Source organism: Notamacropus eugenii, chromosome 1 (genome assembly GCF_028372415.1).
Source record: "Notamacropus eugenii isolate mMacEug1 chromosome 1, mMacEug1.pri_v2, whole genome shotgun sequence".
NCBI lineage: Eukaryota > Metazoa > Chordata > Mammalia > Diprotodontia > Macropodidae > Notamacropus > Notamacropus eugenii.
The window spans coordinates 125,801,100-125,814,463 of record NC_092872.1 but is presented as its reverse complement, the minus strand read 5'-3'; the positions used below and the strand labels follow the sequence as shown (position 1 = coordinate 125,814,463).

At 38.2% G+C, this 13,364-nt stretch overlaps 1 protein-coding gene across 11 annotated transcripts in view; it reads left to right on the top strand.

Moving 5' to 3' along the window:
• HERC1 (HECT and RLD domain containing E3 ubiquitin protein ligase family member 1) overlaps positions 1-12,716 on the top strand; it is a 195,637-nt gene extending 182,921 nt beyond the window's left edge. For all 11 annotated transcript variants that reach the window (XM_072613461.1, XM_072613495.1, XM_072613513.1 and 8 more), the window contains 10 exons: positions 644-813; positions 4,128-4,266; positions 5,669-5,838; positions 6,030-6,199; positions 6,579-6,744; positions 8,040-8,116; positions 8,531-8,783; positions 9,191-9,343; positions 10,120-10,425; positions 12,035-12,716. In XM_072613461.1, the coding sequence (XP_072469562.1) occupies positions 644-813; positions 4,128-4,266; positions 5,669-5,838; positions 6,030-6,199; positions 6,579-6,744; positions 8,040-8,116; positions 8,531-8,783; positions 9,191-9,343; positions 10,120-10,425; positions 12,035-12,220 (1,790 nt within the window). In that variant the 3' untranslated portion in view covers positions 12,221-12,716. The remainder of the gene's footprint in view (positions 1-643; positions 814-4,127; positions 4,267-5,668; positions 5,839-6,029; positions 6,200-6,578; positions 6,745-8,039; positions 8,117-8,530; positions 8,784-9,190; positions 9,344-10,119; positions 10,426-12,034) is intronic.
• The last annotated feature ends 648 nt before the right edge of the window (positions 12,717-13,364 follow it).

Below are 13,364 nucleotides of genomic sequence, written 5' to 3'. Positions count from 1 at the left end.
AAAGGTAGACTGTTTACAAGAATTAGGTTCTCTATTCCCTTCCATTCACTCTACAAACAGTTATTAAGTACTGTCTGTGTACAATTCATTGTGCTTAGGTGCTGGGGAAAATCAGAGATAAATAAATAGGCTACAGCCCCTGCCTTCAAAGGGATCTTAGTCTGGATAGTGAGAGTAAGGTATGAGCCCAGATATCACTGAAAAAACTTAAAATCTTGGTGTAAATCAGATCATAATATCCTGAAGGCAGATGATCTCAATTAGGAGAACTTAATTTAGTTCAGGCACTTGGGTAAGACTCCAGGGAAAGTTTGTTGCCTAGTCTTTTCTTTGAATGATAAATTGGTATGATCATCAGGCAGAGATTGGCAGGGGAAGAGGCATAGGTAATAGTGTACTGATATGCAGAAAAGCATAGACTGTGGTGGAGGGATATAGGTAATATGGTTTGGCTAAGGGGAGGAGGCTACTAGTGGTGTGAAATAAAGAATGTGGTGTTCATTTCCATTTGCCGAAGTTGTCTTCTCTTCCCCTAATTTGTCATATGTATATACACACACACGCAAAAGGTCAAAATGACTTTTTAAAAGAACTCAAGGTATATGTTGTGCTAATAAAATGTTTGCTTTTCTGGGTGTTCCAGACCGTTTGATAGGCTTGCCGGAAGGTCGTGCTCGGAATCACAACCGACCACAACAGATCCCAGTCCTGGCTGGGGTTGTTATTGAAGATGTAGCAGTAGGAGCCGAACATACGCTTGCTTTAGCATCAACTGGCGATGTGTATGCCTGGGGCAGTAATTCAGAAGGACAGGTACATTTATCTTTTTTGTCTGTTTTGTTGATTCCTAGCAAAATTATAGAATATTTATTAAAGGGATACTACTAATTTTCAGGATGTTCTTGCCTCCTTTTCTCCTCTTTTAAATATTTTATTTAATTTTTCTCAGGAAGCATTGATTTTCTCTCCCTGCTTCTCAAAAAAAAAAAAAGAAATTGAAGAAAAAAGAAGAAAAATACAACTTTTGCAACGTTTAGTCAAGCAAAAACAAAATCTGATGTTGTCTATGTACGACAGTGGATTACCTTCCTTTCTCTAATAGTTCACCACCTAACTCAAATGTTTTTTCTGCCCCATTCTCAGTAGTGATCTTGAAGACTTCAGCATTCATGTTCTTTTAAACATTGTGGTTTCCTTCTTCAACCTCTTGTACTGAAAATGGGGATGTGATAGTGTTATTCTCTGATGGGCGTACCACATCTGTAGTACTGTATGTTTTGTGCACCACAATTTTAGGCAGGACCTTTATAAACTGAGACCTGTACAGAAGAGGGCAGTCTGGATGAGGAAAGGCCTCAGAATTCTATCAGAAGAGGATTAGATGAAGGAACTAAGGATGTTTAATCTGAAGACTTAAGGAGGATTACGTAGCTATAAAATGAGAGATGAATTGGACTTTTCCTGCTTGGTTGTGGAAGGAAAACAAAGGTACAAGTAATAGTAGTTACAGAGAAGTAGAGTTTTGACTTAATGTCTAGTACGTCCTCTGCTTAGCTGTGAAATTGATATTCTTCAAGTTCAAGGCTGTTCAAGTCTCACCCCTTTTCAGTAAGCCCCAGTGAGAAGGCAGGCTTGGAGGAATAGTTCAAAAATTTCTAAGAAACAAATTTAGGCGTGATATAAAGGGAAACTTCCTATCAATTAAAGCTATCCAGATTGGAAATGACGTGCATCTGGATGGTAGTGTACTCTCCTTACTGAAGTTCTTTTAAGCAAAGGCTGGATAACTAATTGTTGGATAAGTCTTGGAGGGAATTATTATTCAGACGTAGATTGACTCATATTTGTTTGCTAATCAATTAAAAGTTAGACTAGACTTCTGGAAGTGTCTTCTAAATCTGCAATCCTGTGATACTAATTGTTCTTCCTAGTTGTGAGCATTGTCCGACGTAAGCGATAGCTGTAACATAAAAATACACAGTGCAGGAAGAACATTTACATTTCTTTTATCCCTTTACTATAATGTGTGGGGCATAATGAATGAACATTATATTAAGGTATTGGTGAGAGGAGGGAAGAAGTTATTTTTAAAAACCTTGTTAATTGAAAGATAGCCAGAAAATACTGCTTTGGTTTTTTCTTACAAAACAATAGTATATAATTTTTCCCTCTTCAAGGACTTGTGGTTAAGGTTACATGGGATATAAGTTAAACATTTATGTGATGGAGAGATATTCGAGGACAGGACTATTCATTCTTTAGTACAGTACAGGATGGTACAAGCCATGACATTCGATATTAGATCATATATTTTTTTCTCCTACCTACTTCCCTAGACATTTTCATACAGGTAAGATCTCTGTAAAATAGCTGTGAAAGGAAAAGAAGTCACATGATCTGCAACAGCCTGAGGTTGCCTTGATGGTGAAAGAAATTTTTTAAGTACCAAAAGATGGAGCTGCCCTTGTCAGCGATTCCTGAGTCACTGGTCAGGCTTCTATATCAGTGCTCGTCACTGAATCACACCCCCATTCCTCCATCTAGCCAAAGTGCAGGTTTAGAGAGGCAAAAGGGCACCGTGGCTAGAAGAGGAGGCCTGTCTCTGACACATACTGGCTGTGTGGCCATGGGCAAGTTCTTTAAACTCTCAGTACGTTAGGCAGCTTTTGAAGGCAGCACAAAGTAGTATTGAATCCTGATTCTGTCACTTCAGAAAGTGATAGGCCTTGGGGAAGTCTCTTAGCCTCTTTGAGTCTCAGTTTCTGTATCTGTAAAATGAAAGGGGTTGCACTAGATGATTTCCAGCTTTAAATATTTGATCCTCTCTGCCTTTGTCCTGATTAGTCAGTGTGGTAGAACACACAGGCAGCTAGGTGGTGCTGTAGTGCACAAAGTTCCAGGTCTGGAGTCAGGAAGATTCTTCTTCCCGAGTTCAAATCTGGCCTCAAACACTTACTGAGTGTCCTTGGCAAAGTCACTGAACCCTCGGTTTCTAGATCTATAACATGAGCTGGAGAAGGAAATGGCAACCCATTCTAGTATCTTTGCCGAGAGGTGTCACAAAGTTAGACATGACTAAAAACTGAACAGCAATAATATGTCTGTGTCCTGATTAGAGTCATGTGATGGTGGTAGAAGGAGTACAGGATCTAGATTTAGAGGAGGACCTAGGTTTATGTCCTGCCTCTGAGGCTACAAGTAGTGACTTGTATCACCTTGGCCAAGTCACCTAAGGCTTCCCCAGGCCTTAAGTTCTTTATGTGTTAAATGAAGAGTTGAATTGGATGTCCTTTGAACTCCCTTTCAGTGCTAGATCCATGTCCTGTGGAACTTAGGATGGCTTATCATATTCTTTTAGGGAAGATTCTTGTGTTCAGATCAAGAATGGCCAGAATGCCTTGTTGGCCATTAATTTTTATATATTTGTTTTTAAAAAATCACAACAAAATTATCATTTCTTTTTAAGTGTGGATGATCATATTTCTGTTATCTGCCCCATAGGGTTACTGTGAAAAGTCCTTTCCAGTCCTTAAAGTGCTATATAAATAAAGTTGTTACCATTGTTATTGCCCCTCTATTTTTTACCCGTAAATAGAGGTTTGCTATTGCTTTTTGGTAGGGAAAAAGAAGTAGACAGTGAGAGTCACCTATAAGAAATGGTTAGGTTTCTCTTTTCCAACATGGAGATAGTCAGTGGATGAAACACTTGGGTGTTCCAGTTTAACTCTCAAGGTAGAATCCACAGTGCATGAATTTGCTCATTCAAGTATGTTCTCTGTGCAAAAATTAGAGATAATTTCTTTGATTTCATGGGTAACTTTGCTTTCTTTCAAAGAACTCATTTCCTCTTTAGAATTGGAGACCATGACTATATTTGGTCATTAAATGTCTCATCTGCAGGATTTTAAGTGATGATAAAGATAAGTTAAATGAGCTCTTTCCAGATGAATTTTCAGGAGACTGGCAGTCTAAGCTTGTAGAAGCAATCTTCATGAAAGAAACATAATTGTGTTTGTTATTCTTCTGATGGCAGTGATTAGAGCAAATGTTAGTAACTTTCCTTATTTTAATCATATTTCATAATCTTTGTTTCCTCTCTAATTCATTCTGCTTTTATCAATTACAAGCTTGGACTGGGCCATACTAACCATGTTCGAGAACCAACTTTAATAACAATTTTGCAAGGGAAGAATATTCGACAGGTTTCAGCCGGCCGTTGTCATAGTGCTGCATGGACTGCTTCACCTGTTCCACCAAGAGCACCAGGTGAAGAATACAATGTTTCTTTCTTTTTTTTTATTGATAGATTGGTTTGTTTTTCAGTTTTGAATTGCATCAAGTAATCATTCTGATTTAATAAAATCTTACCCAAGCTGTTGAGCATTCTTCATGAAACTAGTATCACATCGATGTGAATCTTTCAGGGTAACATATCTGTAAAGCACTTGCCCAGTGAAAGAAATGACATTTCTAAGAATCAAAGAAGATCACATTTTTACCAGCATAGATAACAGCATTTTTTCTTCTAATGAAGCAAAGAATGGAGCTTTCTATTGACCATTTTTTTTCTCTGTCAAGGGATGCAGAGAATAAAAGTTAATGAAGCCATGTATTAAACTGTATTAATCTAATGTGGTGTATGGAGACATGTGATTTGATAATACTAGTAGGCAAGCAGTTCAAAGTTGTATCAGTGTGTCCTAATTGATCAGAAATGAAGGTTCTTAAGATCTCTTTTTTTTTTTTTTGAACAATTCCTTAGAGTTCCCTTACTACCTTCCTCAGGTGAATCAAGCATCAAAATTATTATCTCAGGAATCCCTGACTAAGATGTGATGGTATCCTTTCACATTGCTAGTCTCTCCTTTCTGGCCATATGTTCTGGGGACCTATTGGAGTGTCTTGGCCTTGTATATACCTCACAAAGATGGAATTATATTGGCTAATATTCCTCGTGAGATTTTTTTGCATAGCCTATAAATGATTAGTAAACCCTAAAAGATTTTTTTTCTCTTAGTAGTTGACATCTTAAATTTTCTCAGAAACATATTTACAGTGTAATAGAATTATACTTTACAAATTGTCCTTTTCCTCTTTCTTTCCCAGAGAACCATTACTTCTAACAATGAGTAAAAAAGAGAATAATTAAAAAGTTGAGGGAAACTAACCAACACATTGAGAAAATATGACATATACAGGGTTTCACGAACATCCAGTAGTTTCCTATTTAGGCAAAGGTGGGGGAAGGTTAGCAGTTGTGTTCAAAATCTAACCTTTTCTCATGCTTTTAAAACTGTATAGAATTATTATTTGTTTTTAGTGAATCATATTCTTTGAGGGAAAAAGCCAGTCCTAGTGAAATTTTGTGCTTCTTTCACATTCTGGCACTCTTAGTTCCTGCAAAATCCGTAGTAGCCATTCAGTTAGTTACATGAGCTTTCTGTTTTCAAGAGCTTTGTCTGCTTCTTGTTATTTTGTAGATGTCAGTCGTCAGGAACAAAATGAATCATGTAATTTTATTTTCATGGAAGAACTATTATAGTGTTGAACTTTTCTAAGCTGTTCTTAATTGACTCAGAAGGGCAGAGGAAGCAAAAGATATGTTACTATGATACTATGTATTCTAAAAGATTATTAACCTCTGGAATGTGTCTGGTTTTTGTGGCAGGTGTCTCAGTGCCTTTACAGCTGGGTTTGCCTGATGCCATCCCACCCCAATATGGCGCTCTGAAGGAAGTGAGCATTCATACTGTAAGAGCCAGGCTCAGACTGCTCTATCACTTTTCAGATCTCATGTATTCTTCTTGGAGGTTACTGAATCTGAGCCCCAATAACCAGGTAAAACATTATTGGAGAGGAGGGAGAAGATTGTAATAAGTAATTATGCTTTAAGTATCTTATTTTAAAACCATAATGTGCTTTCACAGCTAATTAGTTCATGAGTCCAGGGAGAAAAAAGGCTGCTAGTGAGGTTGTGGAGGAGAGAATTTGAAAAATAGGATTTCTGATAACATTGACTTTTGTTACAGAATAGCACATCTCATTATAATGCTGGAACATGGGGAATTGTACAAGGACAGCTTAGACCTCTGTTAGCACCAAGAGTCTACACGCTCCCTATGGTACGGTCCATAGGAAAAACTATGGTGCAAGGCAAAAACTATGGTCCTCAAATAACTGTAAAAAGAATATCAACAAGGTTAGTATCTGCATGGTATATATTTTTTAATTGGCTTTCTGGGATTCTTCTGAAGGACATTTAGAGTTAGTAATGTCCTAAATCAGGCCAAATCTAATTTAATTAAATACCTACCTTGTGTATGCCCTGCTAATCTCTTGGCAGTTACCCATAAGCACTGTGGGCTTTGGAGCCTATAAAATAATGTGTAATGTAGTGACTGCTTGCAGGGGGCTGTAGGAGGGTGATGTTTATCATTTATTTTATTTTAATATCAACACTGGAGGTCAATGTTGATTGCTTTATACATGATACACATGCAGTTTGTGGACAGACTGTTGTGGTAATGTATGAAAATTTGTGAGAGCTGATTTTTATTGCCTCTCTGCTTTTCTTTTAGAGGTCGGAAATGTAAGCCGATTTTTGTACAGATCGCAAGACAAGTGGTCAAGCTGAATGCTTCGGACCTTCGTCTGCCCTCTCGAGCCTGGAAAGTGAAGCTGGTTGGAGAGGGAGCTGATGATGCTGGAGGAGTATTTGATGATACAATTACGGAGATGTGCCAGGTATTTCTGATGTCTGGTGTGCTGGAGTGTTCACTGATACAGGGGAAGTTTTGTTTTTTATTGATCATTTCACGAGGAACCAAGTTACATATATGTTTGCACACTTAATTTTTATAAACCAGCAAGGATATGTTTATGAGTTAGTGCACTGAAATTAGTAGACTCTTAATAAATGTTTGAATTGGACTTAGTTTTATATATATAATTATACATATTACATGTTATGTAACATGTGGTATATATTATATATATATATATATATATACATATACATATATATATATATATGAAATATCCTTTTGAGTATGTAAAGGTCATATTTGGATTTGTAGAAATGAATTTCAGCATACTGCTTTCTCATTAGTATTTGCATCTGCATTATAATATTTTTAAAAGGTACATTTGCATTCATAAAGGTGGAAAGCCCCTGTGCCTCGTCCTGCTGGTGCTTTGGGCAAAAGTCAGATGTGCAATTCTCTGATTGAGATTAAATGGTATTGGGAAATACTTTTCAAAATAAAGAAAACTGCATTCTAGAACATAGATAATGTTATTGATAAGTGGTTTTCCAAATAGATGTGAGTCCTGCAGGTATCCTTGTATATAGCGGAGTTACTTTGTTTCTGTCAGAGTTTGATACTTCTGCTTTAAGGTAGCATTTCTAATCGTAAAGCCCCTGTTTCTCCAACGGACCTATGGGTAGACTTGAGTGGGTCCATAAATTTGGATGGGGGAAAAATACATCTTTATTTTCACTAAGATCAAACTGAAATTAGTACTTCCTTCAACTATTATTGTAAGCAGCATTATTGTGAGAGGGGCCCACAGGCTTCACCAAACTACCAAAGAGGGTTTGAAACCCCTGCCGTAGGGGTGAAGTCTTGAGTAAATCCCAGCAGACACCATTCTGACCTTTCAGCACCGACTCGACGTGGGGTCTGGCATGTCCAGCTTGTCCTGAGATCATTAAATGATGTTAGTAAAGACCTGTCACTTGAGAAGCTCTTTCCGGTGTTTATTTGACCGAATCATGTCCTCGTGTGTCTCACAGATACTCCCAGCTCTTACTCATAAGACTGCTTCTTTCCTCTCTTTGAGTCATCACACAGTAGATTTCCTTATTCAGTTTTAAATGAAAAACTTAGAAACCTATGCAATGTAAACGTGAAGAGCTAGCTGGCTGTGGCATGTCGTAATTTCATTGGAAAGTGGGAAGTAAGACTAAATGCGTTCCGCTAGTTTTGTTGAGACGTTTGATGGTTGTTTCTGAAGAAGATGTGTTTTCAATCTGGCAGGAACTTGAAACCGGCGTAGTCGACCTTCTCATTCCATCCCCAAACGCCACAGCAGAGGTGGGCTACAATAGAGACAGGTGAGTTTAGTACTCATTTGCTCAGCACCTGTAGCAGATTCTACATTCTCTGTCATAGGACCTTGAGTTGTCTAACCTGGTAAATTGTAGTATAGATTATCTGTATTTTAAGAAATCTTTGGTTTCAGAGTCCATTAAAAGATAATCCTATAAGGCTAAAACTAAACATTTTACATTTTGTAACATTTAATTGCTGGCCTCTTTGCTTTATGGACTTGGAACAATTATAAATATAAGTTATTTGGAAGATAATACATCATTCTGGAACTAATCCCTCTCTTTATTTTACCTTTTATTTATTATACTTTTTAAAAATTCTAATTTATAGCAAAGGCCATAGATTTAGATTATAGTATTTCATAGAAGATTTTGCAAAGAACTGGGGAAAAGTTTGTCCAATTTCTTTTTTTGTAGGTTCCTTTTTAACCCTTCAGCCTTCTTAGATGAACACTTAATGCAGTTTAAGTTCTTAGGAATTCTGATGGGTGTTGCTATCCGTACCAAGAAGCCTTTAGATCTCCACTTGGCTCCAATGGTTTGGAAACAGTTGTGTTGTATCCCACTCACGTTGGAGGACTTGGAGGAGGTGGATCTGCTCTACGTGCAGACCCTCAATAGCATTCTTCACATTGCAGACAGCGGGATCACCGAAGAGAATTTCCATGAGGTAAATTACCAACTGCAACTTCTCGTTATTATTTAGTATTGCAGGACTTATATAAATTGCTGTTAATAGGAGTATTTCTTTAAAAATTCAGGTTTTGACATAGCTGCCATATAGTTTAACTTATTTTTCTTTGCTGCCTGCAGCAAATATAATCCATTTGCTGCTGCTAAAATACCTGCCAATAGGGGAAAACCATATCACCTTCAGTTTTTACTGCTGGCACTCCCCATAAATGTGTTATAAGTAGGGAGGATCAGGTACAGTGAATATAGTAGTAAAAACCTAGTGTTGGAAGTGGACTGTGAACTCTACGTATACTGTGACATGGTAATATTTACATTTTTTTGTTGTTAAAATTTTTAGTTTTAAGGAATACCATAAGAATATTTTTTATTCTCTATTTGTAGATGATTCCACTTGATTCTTTTGTGGGTCAGAGTGCTGACGGCAAAATGGTTCCTATAATTCCTGGTGGGAATAGTATCCCACTTACATTTTCCAATAGAAAGGAGTATGTGGAGAGGGCTATTGAGTATAGACTTCACGAAATGGACCGGCAGGTAAGATGAGTATTAACGCTTTCAGTGATTCTGATTTTTGCATTTGAGCTTTTGGGGATAGACACATACCGTATTTGATTTGGATTTGGATTTGAAAGCTTTTCCTCTTAATAGTCCAGGCTTTGTAAGGATAGCATTTTCTTTCTAACATGTCTCCCTAAAAACAGCTTAATAACTTCCTGCTTTTTCTTTGTTCATTAATGCCGATCATCTTTATACCTAGAATTCTTTCCTCTTCTCCACTCTGGTCCTTGAGAATCGCCTTTTCCATACAGCTTTCTCTGACCAGTGTTTCCCCGTAGCATGATTGCTCCTACTTTGAATTTCCTTAACATGTAGTGTAACATAGACTGGACAAACACCATTTCTGTGCTGCTGTCATGTGCTCTCTGTAGCACCCAGTTAATGAAGGCTTGCCTTGTGTATCTCAGTATTGTTCTGGGTGCTGTGAGAGGAATGAAAGAAACAAGTGGACACGGTCATTGTATTCACACAAAAAACAACGTGAGGTTGTAGATAAGTGCCGTCAAAGAAGATCTGGAGATGAGTGTGAGCTGAAGAACGGGATGTAAAGTGGTTTCTCACAGATGGGAAGGTTTTACCTAGAGAAGTAAGAACATTCCAGGTTGGGAATGTTCAAAGGAATGGCTGGGTGCATGTGGAGACTTGCGGTTTAACTGAAATAGAGGACAAATCCTGAGAAGTTGAGGGGAAATTGTTTTGAAGAAGTATCATGTGTGGGTAAACGAGATCATTGAATTGTCCTTCAAACTCAGGTAGCTGCTGTCCGAGAAGGAATGTCATGGATCATCCCAGTCCCGTTATTGTCCCTCCTGACTGCCAAGCAGCTTGAGCAGATGGTCTGCGGAATGCCTGAGATCTCTGTCGAAGTTCTGAAGAAAGTGGTCCGGTACAGGGAGGTGGATGAGCAGCACCAGTTGGTCCAGTGGTTCTGGCACACCTTGGAGGAGTTCTCCAATGAGGAGAGAGTCCTCTTTATGAGGTTTGTGTCAGGGAGGTCTCGGCTGCCCGCCAACACTGCGGATATATCTCAGCGTTTCCAGATTATGAAGGTTGATAGGGTAAGCTCCTCCTTATTTTGGTCTTCCTCTTCATTACTGGTTAGTGCATAAACAAAGGAAAAAAACAAGCTTTTTCTTATGTAGGCTCAGTATCTGTCTGATTTTAATAGAGATTTCCAAGTTCCTTCTTAATAAGTAATCAGACTCATCCAACAGAGTAACTTACTGTAATGAGTATCTCATTAATTGAAACCAAATGCATAGTGTTACTTGCACGGCACTCCCTAACTTATGTTTCTGAGCCACGTTTAGAAGTGATCAGTCATTTTGGAATCAGCATTTTGTTTATTTTCTTCAAATCATCTTTGAATATGTTTTGTACTCAAGTTGGAGTTTCTGTTAGGGATTAAATTTGAGTCACTGAAGTATTCTTGAGAATCCAGTGTCATGATTTGAGGCTGCTTATTGAACAGAATTTGACTTTCTGTTATGCTGAGAAAGCCGTTTGTAAGTGAAACAGGAGGCTTGATTTCTTCATCTTCATTGATGGAAGAAGCTTTGTGCAGGTCCGTAATAGACATATAACATCGGTTCGGAGATGACTTAAAATGAGGCTTTGTTGTTTAGATTATGAAATCTACAACCAAAAAAATCAGCCAGCCCCCTTGGCCCCTCCCCAAAGTGACCACATAACTTTCATTGTATTTTCTTTAGCAGGCAACATATGTAAATCTTCATTCTCAAATACCGTTCTTATAACTTCCAGCTCTGTAGGTTTGGAGGCCTTAAAGGACTCTTCTTCCCTTGCCTATCTCTCAGGAGAGATCAGGCACAAGAAGTCCTATGAAAGAGATTTTTTTTTTCATATTTTCTCCACATTAAGGCCTTGCCAGAAACTATGAGTGGAAAATATTTTTACTGTTTCAGAAAGAAAATGTGATAGAGGAGAGTATTCAGTTTATATTCATCTCTGAAAAAGAACAGTGCCTTTTCTATGTGATATACACAAGTTCACCCAACCTCAGCAGTAACTGATCCGCTGATTTATTCTGCCTCTCTAAAAAGTAACTTCAGTTACTTGGAAAATTTAACAATTTAATATCTTCTTTATACTTTAGATAGTTGCTTCAATTTTCACATTTGTTTCAGTCATCCCCATCTCCTTACATTTTATTTTCTACAGTAGAAATTGATGGTTCTGTTTGTTTCCAGCTTGACATCTTTTAATGCTAGATCCTTTATTGTAAAATATAAGATCTTATATGCTACTCCTACAAGCCTGACTCTTTATTTCCCAGATATGGCAGTCTGTGTTCATGGCGTTGAGTGCTAACAGTAGGTATGCCAAGAGGGAGTAAGGTGGGCTTTTGTTGATTTCAGAGAGTCGTCCTTCCCTAGGGCAGGCTTGCGGTTCTGCGGTCAGGTGCCTGTTCACCTCCTGATGAGTCCCACTTGAGTGATTTGATTCCAGGGTATAGTCACTGAGAAATACATGACTGTGCTAGTACTGGTAGTAGAATCTCTGAGGTCCAGGATTATTTCATGTTTACAGCTGTAGAAGCTGAACAATGGATGTAACACTTGGCAGGAAGAGGTGCGGCAGTAAGCAGTGTCCTCCTTTGTTTCTTTTAATAACCGTACTCAATGGTATTTTTTCTTCTCTCTACAGCCTTACGACAGCTTGCCTACCTCACAGACCTGCTTCTTTCAATTGAGGCTTCCACCCTACTCCAGTCAGCTAATCATGGCAGAGCGTTTGCGCTATGCAATCAATAACTGCAGGTCGATAGACATGGACAATTACATGCTCTCCCGCAACGTGGACAATGCAGAGGGCTCAGACACAGATTATTAACCTGTGCGCAAAGTCATCTTCCTTTTATTACAGAAGAATGCCCAATTCCAATTCAATGTCAACACACTTTTATGATAAACATAGATGTTTTAGGAGCATAAACCAACATTATAAACAGTGGCCACATTTAGTTACTCTAAATGTAACAAAAGAGAATAGATGTTTTTATTTTTCTGTGATTGTAAAAAAACAAAAAAAGAAAAAAAGAAATTAAAAGTGCTCTCGGTAAGGTTTTCTCCCCAGACTGGCCCCACCCCCCCCAGCCCCCTTTCCATATTTTGGTCACTTTTGATAAGTTTGCATGGAGCCATTTGGTGCATTTTTGGTTGGGAATGGTGTATTTGTAAGCCCTCCCAGTGAACACTGACGTTGTACATTGTGTATAATTGTTCATTAGAAAGGACAGTTTTACATGAATATTCATATATTTATTTTGTTTTAATTTGAATTGCCTGTGCAGGGTTCCTTATGCAGAGAAATAAAGCAGATTCAAGAATCTCTGTGTGATGATTTTGTTACCATCCATTCATCTGAGCCTCTCTCAAATGACTGATGAGAGTGGTATCATTGAGGCAGAGAATGGAAAAGAGAGAAAATGAGGCTTTCTGTGTTGCGGGAGCCTTGTCAGGTTGGTGAGTAAAGGCGTGTGCTTTGTTCATTTGGCACCAAGCTTTTTAGCCCAGGTAGAGTGCCTGGGTATTTCAGTCATTATGAACACATCAGATTTTTAACTTGAGATTCCAAGATTCAAGTCCTTATTCCAGTGAATAGTTTTTTGACTTTTAAGACTGAGAATGATATAGGTTCAGTGACAGATGTGTGTTTGAATTTAGAGGACCAGCCTAGCTTATCACTAGGTTGGCTACATGATGACCTTTGTGGACAACAGCATCTTTCATATACCATATGCCAAGTCCCTGGAGGGATTTTGTTCAGTCTTGTTGACAGGTACACCTATGCTCGTGAAACCACAAATCCCTGAGGAATTGTGTAACTTGCTTGGTGGTTTTGCACCCAGATGTGTGCTTAATAACATACTGTATGAAATTAATTTGGGGCCGAATAGTGCAAGCTGGTAGAAGAAAGGGCAGTGAAAGAGACATTCCAACAAGACTTTGGACAGATAATGTGTCAGGGGATACCA